The sequence below is a fragment of the Cottoperca gobio genome, chromosome 4 (genome assembly GCF_900634415.1).
Source record: "Cottoperca gobio chromosome 4, fCotGob3.1, whole genome shotgun sequence".
Lineage (NCBI taxonomy): Eukaryota > Metazoa > Chordata > Actinopteri > Perciformes > Bovichtidae > Cottoperca > Cottoperca gobio.
Genome location: NC_041358.1, coordinates 21,073,780 through 21,092,882, shown reverse-complemented (window position 1 = coordinate 21,092,882; position 19,103 = coordinate 21,073,780). Strand labels below are relative to the sequence as shown.

Sequence of the window (19,103 nt, the reverse complement as noted above, 5' to 3'; positions counted from 1 at the left end):
TTTGTTTTACATGTTTACAAATGCACATATGATGATAATGATTTCCACTAAGTGCCATTTAGTTTTTTCTTGTCTTTTTTGTGTACATAATATGGCTCTAAATATATCTTACTGTATTATACCGCTTGTTAATCATAATAAAATGATAATGCATATTATCTTGTTTCAAACCTTCTGGATACTTTGTGTCTCGTAGACCCAGCTGGAGACGGCTCCACCTCATGAACTGAAGAACATTTTCCAGATGCTGCAGGAGCTACTAGTGAGTGACAGTCACTCGGTGACCCTTCACCCATCGATTTATCACTTTGTCAAATCTGATCGCTGTTATGATCGGCTTTGCTAACATCAGTGAAATCTTTTACACCAGGTAATGGAAGACCCTCTGCAAACCCAGAGACTCAAGTATGCTTTCGAGTCAGAGAAAGGCCTTTTAGGTAAGTCTTAGTACTTTTTGTTTTTGTTGCTCTAACATTGGAGTAAAAGAGAGAGACGCAGTTATCTACAATGTAATATTTCTCTTGGTAGTCTGCCATGCCACTTGGCGACATCATAAGTTTCCGTGTGTGTGTGTGTGTGTGTGTGTGTGTGTGTGTGTGTGTGTGTGTACTAAATGGATTTATTGAATGTATTCAAATCTAACTGAGTGCCTTTTGTTCTTCTCAGCTTTGATGCACCAGAGCAACAACGTGGACAGCAGACGCTGCTACCAGTGTGTGAAGTTCCTGGTCACATTAGCCCAGAAGTGAGTTCATTTAAGAGTCGGAAGTTAAGAGCTTGTCCGGGAGCAATAACTGTCTTTAATATATTTTATGGTGGGGGAAACGTTTCGCCCATAATTCTGAGCTTCCTTTTATTTTTCCCATCAGGTGTGCTCCCGCCAAGGATTACTTCAAGGACTTGTCAGGTCACTGGAGCTGGGCAGTGCAGTGGCTGCAGAAAAAGGCAAGCATCTAATGTCGCAACATACATCAGAGAAATATGTTTAGTTTTTTTAAAGTATGTTTTAGACATTGTTTGACTTGGGAGAGCGACCGCAGATGACTGACGTTTTGTCATTTCAATTGCCTCTCTCTGCCCTAAATCACCAGGACATGTCGGAGCAATACATTTCATACACTCTGTGATTAAATACTGTTTAATGATCCTGTACGCTCATTGTGTTTCCTCATATCCCCTCTGCCCTCAGATGACCGAACATTACTGGACTCCACAGAGCAACGTCTCCAACGAGACGTCCACCAACAAAACCTTCCAGCGTACCATCTCTGCACAGGTACACGCGCACAGAAAATACTGTAAATCATCGTGATACGACGACTACGTCCTCTACCACAAACGCACAATTCTCTCACTTGGACTTGTCTTCTGCTCCTAACTCGGCTCGCTTCTGTTTCATTGTGTGCGCTTATCAAACCCTGCAGGATACCTTGGCTTATGCCACAGCGTTGTTAAACGAGAAGGAGCAGTCTGGCAGCAGCAACGGCTCTGACGGCAGCCCAGCAAACGAAAACGCCGACCGCAGCCTCCGACAGGTAAGCCCTCAGCACAGCGAGCTTCTTAACATGACTCATCGCAGTATGGCAGCTCAGGCTCTGTTCACGCAGCCAAAAAGGGAAGAATGGAACATCTCACCAGCTTCTGTCAAAAGCTGTAAAGGCAGTTTGTTACCTCCCACGGCTGTTAATAGCGGCGGATTTGAAACCGCTCCATTCTTCTCTTGACTCCTGCTGTGCCTGACAGGATGCCCCCACATCACCAGACTGTCAGACTCGTTCTGGCACAGGCAGGAATACTTCAGTGTATTGTACAGAAGTTATAATCCCACTTAGCAGATAGACATTTCACCATTTGTTCCCACCACATTTCTTAGTTCTCCTATTAATACCTATCATTATTTTTGGTCTCTCTCCCAGGGGTCGGAGTCTCCCATGATGCTCGGTGATTCGAAGAGCGATCTAGAAGATGTCGACCCCTAGCTCCTCCAACCAGCAGGATCCCTCCGAAGGAGAGGCGGCACAGCTCCGGGCAGCCAATTGAAAGGGCTGCACTTTGCCTCTGATTGGTCGGGACATTTAGGACTCCACCACAAGCCAATCGGAACACTTTTCTCTTGGTCGCTACGGCAACAAAGGAGCTATGAATAAATCATAAATTACTTCCTTTCAGAGCAGCCAAGGCGATGATGGAGATGCATTATCTTTAAGGGCAGCAGAGTTGATTACGGTGGGAAGTACAAAAGAAAACCTTCCTCAATCACGCGGATGACTTCAGTTTATCCTTTTATTCATTCATTCACTCAGAATGACAGCAAGGTGGAGGATGGGTTTGGGTTGTGTTTTAACAATTTTCTGCTCATATTTGCCAATGTATCTACATAGACATATTCATATTGTAAAGATTTGTTCCATAGATGTAATTTCCAGTGTAAGATAATATTTTAAAGTCTCCTGTGCTCTTCTCGACAGCCATGCAAATTGCGAAAGGTCACGTTAGCGTCTCTAGAGGAACTCACAGGCAGCGTGTGCCCTTGTACAGGAACACCTCCACACACGAGCACTTTGGAGGGGTGGGGTTAAGTATGCACTTTATAGTCCAGCCCAGTCTATTGTGACGTACAGCTGCACTGGTCAGTTCCTCTAGAGCCTCCTCGCGAGCGTGTCCTCTTCTTCTTTTGCTTTTAACAACTTATATTTTCAGTGCCACTTATGCAGACACATGGAAGCCCTGATAGCAAGCCATTCTGCCTGTGACTTAACGTTTCACCACAGTGTAGCCATGGGGGGGGACCCAGTACAGGGCAGGCCCTGTCCCATAAACAGGACAAGTCCCGGCCTTCCGAATAAATCTGAAACGAGCAGTGCCATGGTCAGCACACTCCCTCTACTCTAGTCTTCTCGCTGTCAGGCAGCCTCATGTGCTGGATTTTTATTCTTTTCATCGCTGTGTTTTATTTTTCTTTGACATTTTTTCTTTGACTCTGGATGAATTGAATATTGGAGAGGATGTTTAGGGACTCAAGCCTTATGCAAGAAAAGCTGATCTGGAAGTGAACAGATCAGTCGTGGTGGGCCATCAGTGCCGACTGAGGGGGAGCTCAGGAGCATGTTTTATTTTTAGGTGCCAAGGTTACACACACACACACACACACACACACACACACACACACACAAAGAAGAAGAACACACTATGAGAACTTGTGAAAAACATGCAGCTGTGTGTCACTCATTCACTTCGCTCACAAACGCAAAGAACAGGTCCTCCTCGCCTCACTGTTACCTCTGCTTTATCAGGTTTGATTTTTCTTTTCTTTTCTCTCAATGGAGCTTTTCTTTTTGCTTTGCCTTTTTTGCTTTTGTCTACCTTTGGAAACACACACAGAGGAGCTGAACCCAAATGTAGCTCTAGTTTCGCACGAGAACAACGCCCGTGTGTCCATCGTCCCCACCCCCTATCATCGGGAGACTTGAAGTGCCTTAACCTCCTGATCTCTCCCCCGTCCCACCTCCGACACTGTATCGTCACATCTCTGAGGAGGTGGGTCAACGTCTGCTCCACCTGTCCTAGACCGTGACACCAAACCCGTGTCCCCCTGTGGTCAAATAGTCTCGCTGTTGGAGTGCAACAGGGCTTCTTCATCCCCATTAGACCCAAAAAAATAAATTACAGGGAAAACTTCCTCTGTGTGTTGTGACAAAGGATTGTAGGAATGTAACTGTTGGTTGTTGATTCTGTGTGTATGGGGGGGGAGGGGGGGTGTACGATTTACCCTAATAAAACAGGGCTAAGGTGACAGGACAGGATTCTGGTGATGGTAAAATGCTGCTTCTTTTCACTCTGCGCTCAAGCGGAGACGCTTTGTAGATACTGATTTATGCTAGATAGTTTTAAAGGAGGCCACACTCTTCACTCTAAAGTTCTGAAGACATGAGCCGAAACTAGCTTAGCAGATTAGCTCTCAGCTTTAACAGGTCAATGTTTACAGTGTGAGAACCCATAAAGCAATCCTGCAAAACGGTTTTCTGTTGGGAATCGTCATGTGATCGATCCACTGAGGCTCCTCCGCGTCCTCGAAGCCTGAGAAATGGGAAGACACTGTTTTAACACTTCACACACCCCCCATCATCCGGCCCATTCCCCTCTCTATCTCACTAGATGTGAATGTCACGTCGTGCTCTCTGGCACGTTTGCATGTGTGGCAGTAAGTGGTGGTGAAGTTTGTCTTTTCTGTGTGACAGAGGGAAAAAAAAAACAGCCCCCCCCCCCCGCCCCCCACCTGTGTTTTTTGCTGTGTTATTTGGTCATTAGCACTCACTGTCACAAACATACGCCCCATCTCTGTGGCTGGTTACGTGCTCTCTGATGGAGCTGCATGCAGTCTGTGCCAAGTGATACATGGCCATGGCAACATGAGTCGCATTCAGAGTGTCTCCTAGGTTTGCCCCAGTGCTACATCACCACAACTACTTAAAAAAAGAGAAAAAAAACAAAAAAAAAGAACTTCAAAAACAATCTTCGTTTTAATCCTGGGATGCAGGGAGGGGTGGGTAAGTGCGTGGGGTAGGGGGTTGGCATCTGTACAGGTTTTTACGGTCATTCGATTTTGAGAATTCACTTCTGCCTTGGCAGGATTCTGTAACGCATGTTAAAACTCAGTTTTAATTTGTACATCAGAGTTTGATTAAGGGGAAATTTGATATAAAATAAACTGGAATGCACAACCTTTTGTAAACATTGTTTTTTAATGTATGTTTACACATTTGTCACATTACAAAATGTTGGTGCACCTTTAATTTGGAGGTTTTATTTTTTTGTTACATTTTGTTTTATGGTGATTCCGGTAGGATATATATGCTTAATTACTGATCGCAGACAATAAATAGTTTTTTTTCATTGCAGACATTTTGACTTGACACAGCAGGAAAATCACAGGTTTAAATTAATATAATAAATGATGGCAATATAGCATTTAGTTTTAAGGTCCCGAAGTGCATTCTAGCTCGCTGTCGTGAATACAACAGTGCCGTAGTTATTAATGTCATTATCACCTGTGCTTTTCCTACTATAATAAGTCTAAATGGTTTCTGTGGAAAAGGCCTTGTAGACTGAGAATCTCACGTCATGAATTCACACATAACCCCAGCCTCGTATGATCACTTATGTTCTCGCTGAGAATATTCCATTCACAGAGGAGACGCGTCATGAAGGGTTGTATCAGTTCAGCAGCACTGATATCAGATTTCCTGTGCCAATCAAACTTCAGTCCACTCATGCAACGCAGCGCTCTCCATGCTGAAGGCTATCTGTTTGAATCAAAGTCCCATGAGTGTGCTTGGCTCAAATGGCATTGTGTCTTTCACTCCATTTTTATATTTGCTGTCGCATAAATGCAGTTCGATGCTCAGGGCAGACAAATGTGTTTAAGTCGCCTATTGAACTTGTTTCGTGTGCACACTGCTCCACGCTAACTGCAAAACAAAGTGAGCGGTAGATAGCGGGCTCATTATTAATCAAGCTGCTAATAGTAATCAGGCTGATTATGACCCACAGTGGTGCTTCTGCCTGGTGCATCACCTACAGTCTGCAAACACACTGCTCTACTGGTGCACTGATGGATACTTCAACTGTGATTTGACTGAACTGTCGTCCTGTGTCTTTTCATAGGCCTTTTTCCACGAAGACATTCTGACATGAAAGTAGGAAAATCCCAGGTGTAAATAATAAAAATGAATGATGACGAAATTCCATTTGGCTGCTTCAGTTTCAGGGTCCTGGTGTTGTTCATACTGGCTCACTGTCATGTCTTATTTGGCCTCTTGATTATAACATGACCGCCGTTCATGTCTGCTGTGAGAAAGATTGATTATTTGGATACCATTTGGTTAAGAACTGCATTACCTTTACCTCATTAGGTCATATACACAGTCCACGTAACTGCACAAAGTCTTAAAGGTGAAAATCCGCCACCTTTTTTAGTGTGGATGTCCAATCAGTGTTGGTGGTCGATTGCATCAATAAATTCCTCAGTGCGAGCTATAATGAACGAGAAAGCTGAGTTCACAGTTGCCAAATCTATTGCTCTTCCTGCATCTAGCGTCATTTGACGTGACAGTGACGTAGATGGATGCAAGGAAGAACTACAGGCTACTTCAGCTTGGATTTCTAGTTCTCCGCCTCTGGGTAGCCAGGGGGCGTGCTCTACATGCCGCTTAAGAAAATGACTTCTTTGTTCCTCAGTTTATATTGCAATTAGCCTTTCAAAAAGGATATGGCCTGCGGGGTTTCCGTGGCGTCAGAAGACCGCACGCAATGCATCCTGGTACATGTAGGCACTGTCGGGACGAATGCTTGAGCAGGACCACTCAATATAGCCCCCAAGGAGAAATGTATTGCTTCAATTGACTACATTTAGCATCAACAATGATTGGACATCCAAACCAAAGCTGGTGAAGTTTCCCTTTAGGCCTTTTTATTCATTGATTGTACACATGATATTCTCGGGAGAGCTCTTTTTAATCGTGTTTTATTGTAAAAGATATAGAACATTTTTGCTTACATTTTTAAAATCTGTATACGGTTTAAAAGTAGCTTACAAGACAGTACTAGATGAGGCAACATATGTTAGTCTGAGGCATGAATACAATATGTGTGCTGGAGCATGTTTGTACCTAATCCTAAAACTTAAACACACACATCTTTACAGTAGTGCTTACAGTCACTGATAAAAGTTCTAGACGACAATAGAGACATTTAATTCCGAAGAAAAAAAGCCAAAGTGGTGTGAGTCCAGATCACTGAGGAGTTGTCGGTTGCCGCTCTGGTGGTCTGACGCGACAGCAGACGGCGATGCCAGCGGCCCCTTTGTCTCCCGTGACACTGCCGACACGGCATCTGTTGCCCTTAGCAACTGGTGCCAAGATAGCAGAGCCCTGAGAGACGGCGCTACAGTCTGTCAGAGTCCAGCCGGAGGGACAGGAAACCTCAACCTGCAACACAACAGCAGCGATGCCAAAGAATAAATAAAGGTCTGAAGGAAAGTTCAGGATGAGGTCGTCGGAGACATTACAGAAGCATGAGAGGCGAGTGATTTCATAAGTGTGGTCTAAAGGGTTCTCTCTCCTGTTTATGATTTAAGAACAGGAGAGAAAACACATCTGTCAGTTTTTTATTTGTGAAAACAAGCTGTGACTTCATTTGTTCATACCCTCTGAAAACAAAGTAGTATGTGTGTTAACAAGTTATGTAACATTACTGGCACATCTTTGTGTTGGCTAGAATGTATTTTTAATCTGATCTAATCTACCACTTTACGCTTTATTAGGAACATTCAGCAGTGGTGCAATTCATCCTCATGTGACCCAAAATGAGTATTACAACAACAAATACAGTTTCCAAAAAGATTTTCAACTTATGTTCAAATAATGAACTAAAGAAACTTACTTAACTTTAACTGTTCTTAAATTATAAGCACAGGACAGAAAATATGTTTTCACAGACATTTCTATCAATTCAAACATATTTACCTGATCTTTATGATCTGTTCTGTTTTCCAACAAGTGGCACTCCAGAGATGGAGCGTGGCAGCACACGGCATGAGATGTCATCCCGTCTTTCACAACACAACGTTTCCGATCACCGTGATGTGGACGTGAGTCAGACGAGATCTCAGCAGTGGACCAGGATGTGCAGCCTAGAGAGACACAAACTATAATAATAATATAATAATAATAATACAGTACCGTATAGTTTTCCCATTTTGCTGGCATTTATGTTGGCGGGGAGTTCCTCTCAGGGTGATTGCCATGGTAACTGACATAATTGACCATGATGTTCTAAATGCAGCCACATTCAAAGCTTGAACTTGGTGCACTGTGCTTCTTCTCAAAGGTAGTTCGTACACAATGCAGCACAAGTTCAACAGATATCCGTTTTAAATTAATAAGGTGGATATTTTTCGCAATGCGTTTATTCACTTTCTTGCCTAGAAATCGATGAGAAGATTGACGCCACTCTCATAGCCCTCCATTAAATATGAAGCAGGAGACCGTTGGCTTAGCATAAAGACATGAAACGGGGGTAAACCACTATCTGCTCTGTCCAGAGGTACCAGCACCTCTAAAGCTCACAGAGTAATCAATCAATTCATTAAAGTGAACGCCAGATATTCCCTTGTTTGCAGTATTTAAACTAAGATACGCTAAGGGACTGTTCGAAAAATGATTAGTTATAGGGGTTGGGGTCAGAAAAGGGGACTATTTATTTAGTCTGATTTATTTGGAAGAGAAAGCGCAGGGGAGGGTCTTTGATCACAGGACGCCCAGTTTGTTATGTTTAGGATTCATTTCACAATTCCACTTTGTGCAAGTGGAAAATTGCAAACGTATTGTACCATTAAGGTTTTAAGTTAAGAAATTATAGGTTGTTGCAATTCTCTAAAGTAAAAAAAAAAAAAAAAAACAGTTTAAAAAAAAGTCAAACGTAAGGTTTTGCCCCCTCTCCCCCGAAAAATTAATTTCCGTACAGTCTCTGGCTGTAACTTCATATTTAGTGTACTGACATAAAAATGCAATCAAACTTCTCATCTAACTCTCGACACAAAAGCCAATGTTTCACAAATTGGCAAAATAATGCTTTTAAACTCCACACACCGGAGCAGCAGACGGTAGCTGCGACTTACCGGTCAGGTGGTGCTGCGGGCCGACACACTCAGCATCTCGTCCGGGCTCAGGTCTGGCATGGACGTGGCACTGCAGACCACCTATCACACAACAACGCGCCACAGCATACACACCTTTCCCCTCCGGAGCATTAAAGGCTACACACTCCATCTGCCCGCTGCTAACCTGTAAACACAGGGTGAAGGGTTTTTAGACGTAGAAAGGTTTTTTAGTGATAATGAGCAGACAGGTTGAACTCACAGTGATGGTTTCTCCCACGTGGACACCGTCAGGAGAGTAGCTGCTGCAGCTCATCATCTCCTCTCCCAGACGACAGCGACTGATAGTCTTGTCAGTACTCGTGACCCCTGACCTCTCTGACCACACTGACCGACACAGAAGTTCCCCATCTGCACACCCAAACAAGCACACGGTGTGAACTACGCGCTAATGCTGTTTTGTGCGTGTGTAAATTTAAGGGTTGTGCATCACTAACTTGCGCTGTTGGCAGGAGGCATGGCTGCTACCAGGTTTGGAGTAATGAGACGATGTGTGTCGGACAGAGAGAGGAAGTTGATTGTGTTGCTGATGGAGTAATGCAGCATCATCTGCAGGACCTGCACCGGCGACGCATTCTGTTTGGACGACAGGATCACTGCTGCTATGCCTGCAGGTGCACAGACCAAAATATAAAGCGCTTATACTGCAGCTATTTAATTTCACCTTCATTTTAGATGTGTTTGTGTGTACATACAGTACCTGCAGCATGGGCAGCAGCCTGGGAGGTTCCACTCCGGGAGGTAAAACAGGTGCTGCAGTCACTACTGGCGCTAACGATGTCATCGCCGGGTGCAAACAGATCAATGCAGCGGCCAAAGTTGGTGCCACCCGCTCCCTGTGACATAAGCTGGTCCGCTGAGTTAACCGCCCCTACTGTGATGACCTGCACACACACACACAACAAGTTAAGGTAAGGGTTGTGTGTCAATGCATCCAGCAGGCTCTTCAGATGAAGTGTTTTGTAACCTCACAGCGCATTCTCACTCCTAACCTGTCAAATATACGGCAGCTTGGTCAGTGACATCAAACTATGAATCCACGTACCCTTGTAGCGTCAGTTTTACACATGCAGGGCTGTCTCAGCTGGACGTAGTAATTATGACAAGAGGAAGTGTGGTGACGTAGTATAAAGAGCAACAAAGTCTGTGTATGGAGAGGTTTCGGATGGGTGGATGGGTGAACCAAACTGAGGACGTTCCCCAAGAAGACCGTTGTTCACGTACGTAGCGTAGTTAACATATTTACGCAACTTAAGACATGATAAAAATACTTATTTTTAAGATAAACCTAACCAAGTAGTTTTGTTTGAAGAGGTGCCCAGTGCATTACAAAGTGATGCCAAGGGACCCAGACCAAGCATCTGTGTGTGACGAGTTGGGAGTGAGAACGTGTTGAACCTCGGGCTCTGAAGCAGGCGAGTAGAGGCAGGCGTCATCTCTGTAGTTCCCCGCAGCAGCGATGACCACAGCTCCTGTAGCCACCATGTCCCGACAGGCTGCGTTTAATGAACGGCTGAAACCACCTATGAAAGGCAGCAAAATAACCACAGCATCCACTGGGCGGGCCAGTAGCGTTGCTTGGATATACTCCATACCTGGAGAGGGATGTTCAGAAACAAAACATTTAAATGGTAAATGGACTGCATTTATATTACACTTTTCTAATCTTTGCGATCACTCAAAGAACTTTACAACACATGTCAACATTCACCCATTCACACACACTCACACACCGTTGGCCATGCCATCAGGAGCTGCTGCTGCAGAAGTAGAAGCCCTCCCTTTCCCTTTGCAAATGTGTTTTCTACATAATGGTCGCATGCAACAGCAGCTCCATTTTCATGTAAAGTTACTACTAGTGTGATTTAACAGGATATTAAAAGTGCAAAGAGCAGCTGTTCTTATTGAAAGACAATGTTGGGTGGCATTGGTTATAACACATGATCTCCATATTACAACAGATCCGTGGGAGTCCTACCCGCCAGAGCTCCTGACACGGTCCCTTTCCCCTGACAGTTAAGCACACGGACCAGATTAACACCTGCGCCTCGAGCAACACCAGAGTCTGACCCGCTCACAACCCCCGCCATGTGTGTGCCGTGACTGTCACACTGACTTGCCTGTAGAAGAGAGAGGGATGGACATACAAGTGAAAACCGAAAGCTTTTTTTGTTAAGCTGCAATGACAAATATGCAAATGTTTCCTTGGTAAGTGTAACCTGTCTATGAACTCGGACTCCATCCTCCTCAGGGACGCTGTTGAAGTCTGTGATGAGGACTCGTCCCTCAATCTCTCTGTGAGAACTCTGAACACTGCCATCCATCAGATAGACCTCCGCCATCCCTCCATCGTCTGCAGAGGACAGAGGGCGTGTGGACTTGGAATATTAATGTGTGTGTGTGTGTGTGTGTGTGTGTGTGTGTGTGTGTGTGTGTGTGTGTGTGTGTGTGTGTGTGTGTGTGTGTGTGTGTGTGTGTGTGTGTGTGTGTGTGTGTGTGTGTGTGTGTGTGTGTGTGTGTGTGTGTGTGTGTGTGTGTGTGTATGTATGTATGTATGTATGTATGTATGTATGTATGTATGTATGTATGTATGTATGTATGTATGTATGTATGTATGTATGTATGTGTGCGTGTGTGTGTGTGTGTGGTAGACAGACAGACACAAAGGCGGACTTACTGGGTGGCCTGTATGTTCCGTTTTCAGAGGTGCCACCATGAGGCTGCAGTATCCTCTGGAGGTTCCAGGGGGCGCTCTGAGCAAAGATGATCGAGTCTTCCTCTATGTAATGGACCTGTGGGAGCTTCACCGCCTGGCAGGAACACAATAATATTAATACTAATAAAAATACATTTTATTTAAGGGCAATAAATGACACTCAAGGTCATTTTACTTCATGTAAAATCACTAATAAAACGTTAATAAATAACAACAATAACACATATAATAGGCAACAGAGCATAGCTCCACCATGATATGAAATCGGTAAAAAATAAGATGCCGTTGTTTTATTTAAAGTGAGTAGGATAGTTTAAAAAGATGAGTTTTAGGAGCAGTTTTGAATTCTGTAATAGACTCCAGTATACGGATGTGAGGGGGAAGTGAGTTCCAAAGTTTGGTTTTGGTTTGGGTCAGACTTGTGGGTCTAAAATAAAATCCTGCTCAGGACGGTAATGAGAGTGAAACTGCCCATTCTGCCCCTTGGACTGTTTCACTGTATTCTTCCCTTTGATCACAGTGGATGTAGCCCTAATTAGGATTTGTTTTCAGAGTGATGAAAGGTTCTATGGCCATCATACTTACTGTGGTCCATGATGTATTAATAAATCATCTGAAAAGCTACTTTGGTATCAATGATGTTACTTTGATTCTGAACTGTCCAGCAAGTTATTCTCAGTTGTGGTTAAAGATTAAAGATGCCGCCTCCTCGCGTAACCCTCTTTTTTTGTTAGATGTTCCACAGGGGTCTGTTCTGGGTCCCTTATTTTTCTACATCTACATCTGCCCTGAGGCGTATCAACCACAGAAATAATATAGACATCCACTGTTATCCAGTTTAGATGCAACTATTTAGATATATGTTCTGATAAAGCTTGGTACTACGGACATGTCTTCCACTATCTGGATGTCCAACGGTGTCCTACAGTAGAATCACTCCAAATCGGATATCATAATAACTACCTCATAGATCATCTTAATATATGCTATATGCTATACAATATACATTTTATTATTATTATATATTTTTTAAATGTTACTTTTTGTACAGCAGCAGCTTTTAGCAATTACCAGGTGAAGGACTTCACTGCTCATCTTGACCAGGAAGCCGTGCAGAGCTCCAGAGTATGTCTGCATGATCTCCAGCAGGTAACCTCTCCTGGCTGCTTTGGCTCTCAGTCTCCTGATGGTCCTCTGCACGTGAGAGTCATGCGTCCCCTGACGCAGTACGACCAGGTACTGACCTTGCATGCGCCAAGATGGCTGGAGCATAGTGCAGAGAAAGTGAGAGTACAGGTGCTCTGTCCCAATGCACGTATAGTGCAAGTTTTTTTTAAATCACTTGTCACTTCATTATTAATACACAGTAAATCACATTAATTTGCTGCGCTTCTGTAACATGGCTTTCTTTAAACTGGATCAATCAATCAGCAAAGATTCTCTCATGGATTATTTGACCCAATTAAAAGCTGCAAAAAATCGAGATAAATACATATATAGAGCATAATATAAACATGGTTTCTGCATAACGAGATGATGAAGACCTTAAACCTGTCAGGTACACAACCTCGTGTAAAAACAGGCGGTATCAGGCTGTTGGAGAGTCTAGAAGATGCGATTCGATTCCCCTGACATAATGAGTATTACCTTGTTGCATTTGAGGAACTCAGCAGCGGGCTCATCTCCGGTTTCAGGTTGGGTCCCGTCCTCGCGGATCAGATCAAGGATCATCTTGTCATCCTCTGGGTAGTCCTGCGCGCTCGCAGCCAAAGCTGTGCACAAACACAGCGCCCAGCCAACCCAAGCTGAGGTGCGACGCATGTTTTATTTATTTTTTAAACCTCTTGGACTGTTTCCAGTAAAATAATACACAAATCCACTGATGAGAGTTTGTATGCCAGTCTGAGTTCTCCAGATGTTTGGTGCCCTCCAACAGCTGCGAGTCCTGACAGTCAGATAACGCCTCCGACCATTTATTCTGATTGTTGGAGAAGAAAAAGAAGAAGGAAAAAAATCGAACAATTTATTCTTATAATTTAAGGCGGAGACTGCTGACGTCTCGGGGGCTCACGCCACCGCTTTTGTATCGAATGATTGTCCTCCGTTACAACACCTCTTACTGTGGAGGAGTCATGTTTCATGCTCCCCCTGAAGCACTCTGTAATTATAACATTTCAATCTAAAACTCTTCTCTCACTTCAAGTGGATTCATTGATGCTGTTTTTTTGTGCACTAATGTGAACATGGAGAGTTATGCATTGAAGTGCAAGTACTTGTTTATGAAGTCATGTTGCCTGGTTGTGTGCAGACAGGCTGACCACAGTGAGCTTTATTATTGCTAATGTAGCCTACTTTTCATTTATTTTAGTTAGTTCACTTCAGTCTAAACTGTTTGTGCTGAGGTGCCAAAACTCCTAAACCACTATAAAAACTGTGAGAAGTCAACTCAGGTCAAACAGTTATGTGTGTGCTTCATGTGGTTCTACTCAGCCTATGAAAACTCAATGATTACATAAAGTCATCTGTGGCTTTCTAGGGGCTTCGTCAAGTCTGACAAAATAACTCACTTGCAGATGTCACTATAGAGATTACAACCAGTTGCACTGATTTTGACTATTGTTTCTGGCAAGACCCCCAACTTTAGGAGAGTGCAACACTAAGTTGGTGGAGGACCCCTTTTATGGGGCAAATCAATGTGACTTAATGGAATTAATGTCGCTCATTGTGTACTAACACAAACAGTTTCTCTCTTTCATACAGTAAATGGTGCCATCTTCTGGAATACATATGAAATATACATTCAACTTTATTAATGTCACACTGACAACAAAGGAATACATTTGATGATCACTCGCTTTCAATAGCTGTAAAGAAAAAAAAGATATATATGTATAAACGTCATAGAAATGCACCAGAGGATCTCTTCACTGTCCGGAGTGCAGTGTGGTGCAGTGTTTTGATTGGACGGATGAGGAGTCCTCTGATGGTGGTGTCCCTCCCTCAGACCAGGTGCAATGTAGGACAGCTGCAGCTCTTCAGGGCTTCGGGAGGAAGTCTGATGCTTCTCGACTTTTGGCCACAGAAACCTGGCAGAGCCTCAGCATGACTAAAATTAAATCAAGAGTGGGAGAGACAGAAATAGAATTCTAGTGTTTTGTCCTCATTTCCTTACTTTTTTTTTAATCTGAGGGAGAGTTTCGCTGAGCACGCATGTCTTTATCTGGCTGCTGAACGCTCGGGTTATTACAAACACTCACATGCTGGAGCTGTGTAGTGCAACCTCCTTGTTCACCAACTGCCCACGATACTTACTGAGACTCAAATGCCTCAATCAAGGGAATTTAATGGTCCTTATTAAGGTAGGGGGTGAGCATTACTCATTCAACACCCTTATGTTTTTAACTAATCTGTGAATTTTAAATCACAACCTTCAAATCATCATCTCTACTTTCTCTTCTATTCCACATTTCCTCTAATCCTTCCTCTGCTCTGCTGCCACAGACTCCATCACATCACCATAAATGGTCCTATTAAGATAATAAAGTTAGTATCTATAGTATATTAGTGCAGATCTTCCCCCCAAGCAGAAACATTACACTGCTGCTGTCGCCATGTTAGCCCACTAGATGATGGTCGCTTAGCATCCTGAGATAGACGAACAGACCACAGGGAATCATTAGGGCATGAATGAACACCCACTTGTCTGTGGACCATTACGGTTAGTGAGTGTGAGTGTGTGTGGTGTGAGTGTGAGAGAGAGAGACACAGTACCTTGCTCCAGATGCAGTATACAGTACATCCTCTAGACCTTTCTCCTGAATCTCAGGAGCCAAAATGATCTAACAAACACACACTCTCCATTACCAAATACATTTCGGCGGGACAGCAGTCGCATATTATTACCAGTGTCTTTCCTGCACAGTCTGTATCTACCTTGGGATAGCACTGGCAGAGGCTCCACACTAGTCCCGATACACACCATGGTGACGCCCAGAATACACATTGTGACATAGATATGCGGTTGCTCCTGAGTCATGATGAAGAGGCCGACTGCCGCCACACATAGCCCCGCCACTATCAGTCCGTATCGATATGGTTTCCCCTCGACCATCCCTGCAACCACCACTGGCTAATGAAGCTCTTTTTCAGTGTAATCTCTCACCTCTCGTAAAGTGAGGGAAGGTTTGGTGTTGTTCTGTGTCAGGGCTTGAAGGTGAGGGTGGAGAAAGCTGGGTTAGGGTTCCACTCTGCTGGTTATTACAGCCTGCAGACAGCCTGGTCAGGTCAGGTATAAAAGTGCAGGTGTGTGTTTACCTGAGAGGTCACCTTGCCTCAAGCTGCTGGCAAAAAGGAGTGTTTCAACTGAGCAGTTTGAACAGTATTGAGCTGAGTGAGTGTTTATGTTGGCTTGGTTTAAACATGATTTTAAGTAATTCGACACTTCTCTTCTCCGCCTTTCTGAGGTTTCCTTCTTTTAAATAAACAATCTATTATTACTCACCACCCACAGAGAGCTCAGTAGCTATTCAATAACTCACGTTTATAGTAACATCACAACATGGAACCAACAGCGGGCATTCTACAAACACGGCATACAAAGCTGCACTGTAACATTCTGCCGGTGAAGGCACTTTGCATTGTAGTAGGCTGTCAATGATCCTGGAGCAAAGCTATGACAGGAAAGAGTGCATATACAAAGAGAAACTGTGAGGAAAGTTCTTATCGTGTTTGAAGCAGAATGCTCCGCAGCCACAGTATTGGGTCACATAAATTCAAGCAGGCCAATAAAATATCCTAATTAGGTGTCTACAGGAGCCAAACTGTCGACATGAATCCCTAAACGTTGTTGTAAAAGTGACATAATGATGGTCAGGAGAAAGGCCCTTAGCGTAGAGAGCAGCGCAGTTGTAGTGATCATTTCAATTCCTTTCACAATCAATCACAACACACACGTTTAGTCAACACAGAGGCCACACTGGGGCTCAGTTTGTACAAATATTAAGTCTTTCACCAGCTGCAGTCTCTTCCTGCTTCTTGGCTTGTATTTGGGTTCAGGGCGGCTGTCTTAAGGCACAGAAGAGGCCCCTTGAGAGTTCATCCATCGCACCGACTGTTCATTTAAGGCTCCGAAGACAAAAGGCACTATTAAAGTAAGATGTCCACCAGAGTGAGAGGTTAAAGCTGATCGCTGTGCTCCTGGCTCTTCATCACTGTGTCGTAGGATGGAGGCGGCTCCATAGTCCAGGGTGGTGGGGTGGATGGGAGGGGGGGTTCAGGCTCTGGTGCCGTGCTTCTTACAGAGTCCTCTGACATCTCTCTTCGAATTCGGTCCAACCTCCTGAAGAGAGATAGAGAGAGTGTAAGAGATGCAATGACAAGTGTATTAAACAGTGCTTACATTTCAACTGAAACTTCAACTCCTTTCAGTGTTTACATTGCACCTAACACTAACTTTTATCACCGCTTACACTCCAACCCGCAGTCAACTCCTGTCTGGGATTACACGTGTGTTTTATATCGATTATATTACACCAAACGCTTCAAATAATTCAGCTCTTCATTTGACCGCAACTTCTTTCAGTGATTTCATTACATCAATCACTTTCAACTGCATTCAGTGATTGAACTTTAACTTGCTCTTCAACTAATTTCAGCAGCAACGCTTCAACTAACGGTAAACAATCACACTTTATGTTACACCAAAAACTCCCTTCAACACTTACGCTCCTACCCCCAGTCAACTCCTTTCAGTTATTGTATTTCACCTAACACTTAAAATCTTTCAGTACTGCTTACAGTCAACAATTATTTATTTTTTTAAATCTCACTTCAACTCCTTGTCAAGTCCTTTCAGGGATTACACTTTAACTTGCACTTCAACTATTATCAGCAGCAAAACTTCAGCTGACAGTAAACTCCTTTCAACAACCACTCTTTATCCTACACCTCAACTCTTTTCAGCACTTACACTTCAACTGATAGTCAAGTTCATTCAGTTAATAATTTTTCACCCACAACTCCAACTCCTCTCAGTACTTACACTTTTACAATTCAACTGCTTTCTGTTTTTAGACTTCAGGTAATTTTTCTCATTTCTTTCATCCTTCCATTATTTAAGAACACCCGTACTCGTCCTACAGTTTATATTCCTTCAGCTCATGCATATTATTCCCCTATATAATAATTGTATTTCATCAATCTCTAATGAGAATCATTTGACTGCACACAGTCTGCATCTCACATTTATCAGATAGTTCAGGTTTAGAAACACTGATCAGTCTGAGTTGTGTCACTGTCTGGAGGTAGAGAAACCCTTCATGAGAGATGGTGCTCCTGGCATCTCTCTTCCTCGGTGCTGGACGATGAACAGAGCATGTCTTGTATAATTTCTCGGGCTATTGTAGATTACCTCAGATAATGCAATGGGGAGTCTGTCAGACACATGCATGTGTGTTGGCTGTTTTCTTCATGACCTACTTTTCCAATCAGTCCATAAGAAGAAACACAAGTCTAATGTTTTCTAAGTGCCTAATGTGATTCACTGCTCTTTGCCAAACTGAGCACTATAACTAATAAGTGCTGATGTGTCCAAGAGATCTGTTCAACAACAAGAGTGTTAGTCAGCTCAGCTCCCTGGATGGCATGTTCTGGTATTTGTCTGTATGCTCCCTTATTTATCTTGAACAACACAAAGGAAGCCTGGAAAGTTATTCACTTCCAATGTTTGAGACAGCAGGGTTTGTTTATCTGTAGAAAAAAAGGGGTTTTCTATGCTCGTTATCCTCTGCCCCTTTGGACCAGATGGAAATATGTCAGCAACTATTGGATGTATTGCAATGAAATTTGGTACACACATTCCTGGTTCCCAGAGGATTAATCCTACTTACTTGGGTGATCCTCTGATTGTTCTTCCAGCGCCACCATCAGATTGACATTTGTGGTTTTAAGTGAAATATCTCGTCAACTACTGGATGGATTACCATGTCATTTGGTACACGCATTCACACACCCCTCACTGATGAAATGTAATAAGCCTATCTTGGGTTATTACTTAATCCATCGTGAGGTTAAAATGTTACTTTGTTCAGCACTTTGCCTTATGACCAAATACCTGCAAGACTTTAGAGTGACATTCCCTTCAGATTCAGCTGTACAGGAGTTTGTGAGCCCTTAAAAGCTTTTTCACATTGAATATGTCTATCTGCTTATACTTTTTAGAGACCAAAGATGTTAAACTAACTAGTAGGCCTAATTCATACACCTTGTGTACCTTTGTATAACCAGGGCCTGCTGTGGGCTGAAGCGCATGCCTGTGCGGGGGTGCAGGAGGAAGTGTCCGGGCACTGCCACCTGGAGATTCTTCATTGCCATGCAGAGTCCACTGATCAGCAGGGCCACGCCCCCCAGGGCCACCAACAGCCCGACTCCAAAAAGCGGGGCAGACTGATAGGGCAGGCCCACACACAGGGCAATGACCCCCCCAACAGCCATAAGCAGTATGCCCAGGCAGAGCATCATGCCCTGGGGGAGCGGCATCTCCAGAGCCGCTGCCTTCTAGGAATCCACTTCTTCCAGCTACAGCTGCACCTCAACTTCAGCAGCAGCCAGTCTGCAGGAGAGAGAGAGAGGAAAGAGATCAGATACAAAACATCCAAGAATACTACTGTGTGT

At 43.7% G+C, this 19,103-nt stretch overlaps 2 protein-coding genes across 7 annotated transcripts in view; one reads left to right on the top strand and one right to left on the bottom strand.

Annotated features, from left to right (window-relative positions):
- The window catches only part of usp24 (ubiquitin specific peptidase 24), a 34,906-nt gene extending 29,164 nt beyond the window's left edge, over positions 1-5,742 (top strand). For all 5 annotated transcript variants that reach the window (XM_029428954.1, XM_029428953.1, XM_029428951.1 and 2 more), the window contains 7 exons: positions 197-262; positions 371-437; positions 667-745; positions 870-945; positions 1,190-1,276; positions 1,425-1,535; positions 1,917-5,742. In XM_029428954.1, coding sequence (XP_029284814.1) covers positions 197-262; positions 371-437; positions 667-745; positions 870-945; positions 1,190-1,276; positions 1,425-1,535; positions 1,917-1,979 — 549 coding nt within the window. In that variant the 3' untranslated portion in view covers positions 1,980-5,742. The remainder of the gene's footprint in view (positions 1-196; positions 263-370; positions 438-666; positions 746-869; positions 946-1,189; positions 1,277-1,424; positions 1,536-1,916) is intronic.
- A 721-nt stretch (positions 5,743-6,463) lies between these two features.
- Positions 6,464-13,435, bottom strand: pcsk9 (proprotein convertase subtilisin/kexin type 9). Of its 2 annotated transcripts, XM_029429661.1 has the most exons (12): positions 13,080-13,435; positions 12,504-12,695; positions 11,394-11,526; positions 10,936-11,069; positions 10,695-10,836; positions 10,115-10,311; positions 9,417-9,600; positions 9,154-9,324; positions 8,919-9,067; positions 8,678-8,843; positions 7,524-7,690; positions 6,464-6,986 (listed from the first exon to the last, which is right to left on the bottom strand). In XM_029429661.1, exons 1-12 carry the CDS (start codon positions 13,251-13,253, stop codon positions 6,792-6,794), a joined length of 2,004 nt encoding a protein of 667 aa, XP_029285521.1. In that variant the 5' UTR covers positions 13,254-13,435; the 3' UTR covers positions 6,464-6,791. The 2 variants fall into 2 exon arrangements, with proteins under 2 accessions (XP_029285521.1, XP_029285522.1); XM_029429662.1 differs by lacking the exons at positions 10,115-10,311; positions 10,695-10,836.
- Between the last annotated feature and the right edge of the window lie 5,668 nt (positions 13,436-19,103).